The 5,953-nt window shown below is 54.0% G+C and overlaps 1 protein-coding gene across 5 annotated transcripts in view; it reads right to left on the minus strand.

The window, feature by feature from the left end:
• FOXM1 (forkhead box M1) overlaps positions 1-5,953 on the minus strand; it is a 15,621-nt gene that overhangs the window by 3,558 nt on the left and 6,110 nt on the right. For 2 of the 5 annotated variants that reach the window (XM_008053191.1, XM_008053192.1), the window contains exons 4-7: positions 4,824-4,952; positions 3,172-3,216; positions 2,528-2,597; positions 2,175-2,350 (exon numbers count right to left, since the gene is read on the minus strand). In XM_008053191.1, coding sequence (XP_008051382.1) covers positions 2,175-2,350; positions 2,528-2,597; positions 3,172-3,216; positions 4,824-4,952 — 420 coding nt within the window. Of the gene's footprint in view, positions 1-2,174; positions 2,351-2,527; positions 2,598-3,171; positions 3,217-4,753; positions 4,757-4,823; positions 4,953-5,953 lie in introns of all 5 variants that reach the window. The other 3 variants (XM_008053195.1, XM_008053193.1, XM_008053194.1) reach the window with 2 other exon arrangements.

The raw sequence follows: 5,953 nt of genomic DNA on the forward strand, positions 1-5,953 counted from the left end.
TCCCTGGAGCCCAGCAGGTCGAGGCTGCGGTGGCCGGGAGCGGCCACTGCACTCCAGTCTGGCGACAGAGTGAGACTCCAACTCAAAAAAAAAAAAATTAGCCCGGCATGGTGATGCATACCTGTAGTTCCAGCTACTTGGGAGGCTGAGGCAGGAGGATCGCCTGAGCCCAGGAAGTCGAGACTGAGGTGAGCCACAATGGTACCACTGCATTTCAGCCTAGGCAACAGAGTGAGACCTCAACTCCAGAGAAAAAAAGAAAGCCGGTACAGTGGCTCACGCCTGTAATACCAGCACTTTGGGAGGCAGAGGTGAGAGGATTGCTTGAGTCCAAGGGTTCAAGACCAGCCTGGGCAACTTGGCAAGACTTCATCTCTACAATTAAAAAAAAAATTAGCCACACATGGTGGCATGGACCTGTAGTTCCAGCTACTTGGAAGGCTGCGGTGGCTGTGAGCATGCCACAGCCTGAGTGACAGAGTGAGACTCCTACTCAAAAAAATAAAAAATAAAATAATAAAACAAAAGCCAACCCACGTAGTTCTAATTGCCAGAGTTCATATTTTACTTCCATCTCCCTGAAGGGGCTGCAGGAAACCCTTCCCTTTGGTGCCTTGTCAGCCGTGCTCACAAAACCCTCTCTGCAGCATTAATGCAGATTTGATGGCCTATCCCAGGATGGTCTGAACTTACTTTCTCAGTGTTCCCTCAAGCTAGACCAGAGATGCTCAACCAGGGGCGATTCCGTCCCCGCTGGGGGACATTTGGCAAAGTCTGGAGACACTGTAGTTGTCACGCCTGGGGGCTGCTACTGACATCCAGTGGGGAAGACCAGGGATGCTACAAAACGCCCTTCAACACAGGACTATCCCTGCCACCCCCAACAAAGACTGTCCAGTCCTAAGTGTCAACAGGACAGAGCCTGACAGACCCTGAGCCAGACCAAGCTGGTCGCTCTACCACTGCCAGGTACAAACTGGTATTCCCTGCCCCCATGGCCCTGTCCATCAGCATGCACTTGCCACACCTGTTTGCTCACCCAAATCCACTTCCTTCTGAGACCTACCTCCCCTGCAAACTCTTTTTATCCATCCCAGCTCATCTCCTATAACCACTTTTGTCTGAGTCCTTAGACACCCGTCAGGTCTTGTGGGCCTTCTGACACCATTTATGATGTAATCCAATGCCTTTCAGCTCTTTTTTTTTTTTTTTCAGTTGGAATCCTGCTGTATCGCCCAGGCTGGAGTGCAGTGGCACGCTCACGGCCACTGGAGCCTTGACCTGCTGGGCTCAGGGGATTCTTCCAGTTCCAAGGAGCTGGAACTATAGGCATATGCCACCATGCCTGGTTAATTTTTTTTTTTTTTGAGTTGGAGTCTCACTCTGTCGCCCAAACTGGAGTACAGCTGGCCGCTCCCGGCCACCGCAGCCTTGCCTGCTGGGCTCCAGCGATCCTTCCGCCTCAGCCTTCCGAGTATCTGGAATTACAGGCATGCGCTACCACGCCCGGCTGATTTTTTGATTTATTGTAGAGATGAGGTCTCGCTGCCCAGGTGGGTCTCGAACCCGCGGGCTCAGGCAATCCACTCACCTCAGCCTCCCAAAGGCGCGGGATTACAGGCTGAGCCACCGAGCCCGGTTAATTTTTTGATCTATTTTAGAGATAAGGTCTCGCCAAGTTTCCCAGGCTGGTCTCCAACCCGTGGGCTCAGGCAATTCTCTCACCTCGGCCTCCCAAAGTGGTGATGATAGGCGTGAGCCACCGTGCCCGGCCATTTAGCCTTTCGGCTCTTATTATGTGATCACATGTTCCTATGTTTTTTTTCCTTGTGCACCCAACCAGGTTGACAAGCTTCTCGAATTCTTTTTTTTTGAGTTGGAGTCTCACTGTATCTCCCAGCCTGGAATGCAGTGGCACGCTCACAGCCACCGCAGCCTCGACCTGCTGAGCTCAGGCGATCCTCCCACCTCAGTCTTCCAAGCAGCTGGAATTACAGGCGCACGCCACCATGCCTGGCTAATTCTTTTATGTATTGTAGAGATGAGGTCTCACCAAGTTGCCCAGGCTGGGACAAGCTTCTCAAGGAACACCTAGCAGAGTGCTTTGCATGCTGGAGGGCCCACCTCTTGAAATGACAGGAACCCCTCTTCAAAGGAAAACAGCGGACTCTCACCTTGGGGGCGATGCGGACTCGCTTGCTGTGGCGGGCGAGCTCCGAGCTCATGAGGGAAGCCGCCAGGGGCAGTGGCACCTTCACTGAGGGCTGCAACACCAGGGGTTGGTTCACCGGGAACTGGATGGGCACCAGGTACGAGCTGACCCGAGGGAGCAGAGGCTTCATCTTCCGCCCTAGGAGGAAACGGCCGATCAGGAGCAGGGGGCCGGGGCACACCCCTTCTCCGTCCCAGGAGCTTTGCTCTCCAGGTCTGAGCTCAGACCCCTCCGAGGGGGACACAGAATCCCGGAGTCGGAATCCCTAAAGCTACCCCCACCGAGGATGGGCTGAGGCCGCTCTCCCATACTAACGTGCGCCCAGTGGGAGTTCAGCCTTGATGGTCACATTCCGGCGGAGCTCAGGGTTGGGCCGTTTCTGCTGCTGTTTGTGGCAGATGCGGAAAGAAAGAAACCCAGGTTAATAAGCGACGGGGGTAGGCAGAACCCCACCGGCGGCTCTGGTTCCTGGGCCCAGAAGGGCCGACCTGGGGACGGATGCAGGGGAGCAGTCTCCGAAGCCGTGGTTAGTGGGAAGGTGGCCGCATACAGACATACCGTGGCAGGACAGCACCATCGCCTCACCCCCGTGTCCTCACCACCCCCAGGGGAAGCTAAAGCAGGCAGCGCTACGGACGGCAAAGGAAAGCCGGCGAGTGAATGAACTGCCGCCACGGGGCCCGTGCCACATGCCCGTTGCTGCCGCGCTGTGCTCGCCTGCCATGCCCTGCTCTGCCCAGCACGCCCCGTGGTGCCCATGGGAGGGTAAGGAGGAGCGGGCGTGTGCCCAGCAGCCTCCGTCCCTCACTCCAGAGCCTCAGGGCGTTCTGGGTTCAGGGTTGGCAGCCACATGGCCATGGGCTCGCTTTCCAGCATCGCGCCTCGTCTGTCCTCTGAAGCCATGCTGAGCAGTGAAAGGGAGCAAGGCCAAGCCCCGAGCCGGAGGGAAAGCGTCTTACTGATTCCAAGTGCTCGGGCGATTGTGGAGACCCCGGGTCCAGTGGCTGGTGGTGGCCCGGCATTGTGGGAGAGAAACGAGATGAAGTTACCGCCAACGTGGTGGAGCGGACCAGCTTGGGAAGAACACCTGTTCCTGACTGATGCTGAGGGACACCCCAGACAGGCCCTCCCAGAACGGGCACAGCCACCAGAAGCCTCACAGGCACTCTGAAATCCCAAACAGCTTCTTTTGGGTTTGTTTTTGAGTCAGAGTTTCACTCTGTCGCCCAGGTTGGAGTGCAGTGGCGTGCTCGTGGACACTGCAGCCTCGACCTCCCGGGATCAGGCGACCCTTCCACCTCAGGCCTCCAAGTAGCAGGAAATACAGGCGTGTGCCACCACGCCTGGCTAATTTTTATTTATTTATTGTAGAAGCAAGGTCTTGCCAAGTTGGCCAGGCTGGTCTCGAACCCCTGGACTCAGGCAATCCTCTCGCTTCTGCCTCCTAGAGTGCTGGGATGATAGGCGTGAGCCACTGCTCCCAGCAGCAGCTTATTTCTGAAAAGATATTCGGGTGGCTCGGCTTCTGGTCTCTGGCCTAAAGAAAGGTTTTTGTAGACCAAGTTTTCCCAGACTTTCTCTAAGAATCACCTGGGATTCTTTCTTTTTTTTTTTTTTGAGTCGGCGTCTCACTCTGTCACCCAGACCGGAGTGCAGTAGCACACTCACGGCCACCACAGCCTCGACCTACTGGGCTCAGGTGATCCTTCTGCCTTAGCCTTCCAAAGAGCTAGAACTAACTATAGGCACACACCACCACACCCAGCTAATTTTTTGATTTATTGTTGAGATGAGGTCTCACCAAGTTGCCCAGGCTCAGGCGATCCTCTCACCTCAGCCTCCCAAAGTGCTGGGATTATAGGCATGAGCCACCGCGCCTGGTGAGATATTTGTTAATAATACAAATTCGGCTGGGCACAGTGGCTTACACCTGTAATTTCAGCACTTTGCAAGGCCAAGGCAGGAGGATTGCTTGAGCCCAGGAGTTTGTGACCAGCCTGGGCAACATACTACGATCTCGTCTCTACAAAACAGAAAAAAAGTAGCCAGATGTGGTGGTACACACCTGTAGTCCCAGCTACTTGGGAGGCTAAGGTGGAAAGGATTGCCTGAGCCCAGTAGGTGAACACTGTGATGAGTTGTGATCGTGGCACTGTACTCCAGGCTGGGCAATAGAGCTAGACCCCTACTCAGAAAAAACAAAAACAAAACAAAACCCAAAAAACCCCAAGAATAATGACCACAACAGAAATAAATTCCTGGGCCTATCCCAGACCCACTGAATCCAGAGCCCCAAGCGGGGCCTAGAAAGCTGTTTGAACAAGTGTCCCAGGTAATTCTCAGTCACAGGGAAGTTAGGAAGACACTGCCCTGGGATGTCCTCTCTTTCGGGTCAGAGCAGTACTCTCCATGCCCTGATCTAGCACAGAAATGTGTTCCTTGGTGTCTCTCAGCTGTACTTATCGGCGAGTTTTGTGCAAGTCCCTCATTGGCTGGCTGGCTTCTAACTCTCCCTGGATCAAATGAGGGCATCCCAAGAACCTGCTTCCTTTCACGACGGCTATGACGACCTCCAACTCGTGCCCCACTGAGAAGAAACCAGGAAACTCACCTTGAACACCTGGTCCAGCGTCAAGTAGCGGTTAGCGCTGGGATGAATGGTCCAGAAGGAGACCTTGCCATTGGCAGATGTCTCCCGGACAAACATGTCGTGCAGGGAAAGGTTGTGGCGGATAGAGTTCTGGAAGGAGAGAAACACAGTTGGTTCTCGGCCACTTTAGCTTCAGAAATGTCACCCTTGAAACAAATGGGGATGCCAGGCTCAGGCCCCTCCCATGGGTTTCGATGAGGGTCCTTGTGACCTCACCTCCCGGCAGCTGTCTTCCTGACACTCCACACTGCACAGCTGTCACCCTCAGCAATAAACCCATCTATTCCACGGGATCAAGACTGGTGCTTATGTTAAAGAAAAGACCTGGAGAGCTATCAAGGGCTAGGGAAGAGGAGTGAGACCGTGAGGCAGTGACCAATAGCATGATGTGTGGGTGAGAGAAATTCAGAAACTAGGAAATTCAGCCTGGCCAGCATAGCAAGACTCTGTCTCCACAAAAATTAAAAATTAAAAAAATTAGTTGGGCGGGGTGGTGCATGCCTATAGTCCCAGCTACTCAGGAGGCCAATGCAGGAGGATCACTTGAGCCACTCTACTCCAGCCTGGGGAACAGAGTGAGCCCTGACTCAAAAAAAAAAGGCCGAGCACGGTGGCACAAGCCTGTAAACCCAGCACTTTAGGAGGCCGAGGAGAAAGGATTGCTTAAGCTCAGAGGTTCGAGACCAGCCTGGGCAACTTAGTGAGACCTCATGCCTACAATAAATAAAAAAATAAGCCAGGTGTGGTAGCACGTGTCTACAGTTCCAGCCACTTGGAAGGCTGAGGTGGAAGGATTGCTTGAGCCCAGTAGGTCGAGGCTGCGGTGGCCGTGAGTGAGCGTGTCACTGCACTCCAGCCTGGGCAATAGAGCGAGACTCCAACTCAAAAACAAAAAACACAAAACAAAAAGAAACTAGGAAATTAAGGCCAGGCACAGTGGCTTACACCTGTAGTCCCAGCACTTTGGGAGGCAAGGTGGGAGGATCACCTGAGGCCAGGAGGCAACATAGTGAGACCTCATCTCTATAAAAAAAAAATTAGGCCAGGCTCAGTGGCTCAGCCTGTAATCCCACGCCTTGGGAGGCTGAGGT

The sequence above is a fragment of the Carlito syrichta genome, unplaced genomic scaffold (genome assembly GCF_000164805.1).
Source record: "Carlito syrichta isolate Samal-C Ts95f unplaced genomic scaffold, Tarsius_syrichta-2.0.1 Scaffold287945, whole genome shotgun sequence".
Lineage (NCBI taxonomy): Eukaryota > Metazoa > Chordata > Mammalia > Primates > Tarsiidae > Carlito > Carlito syrichta.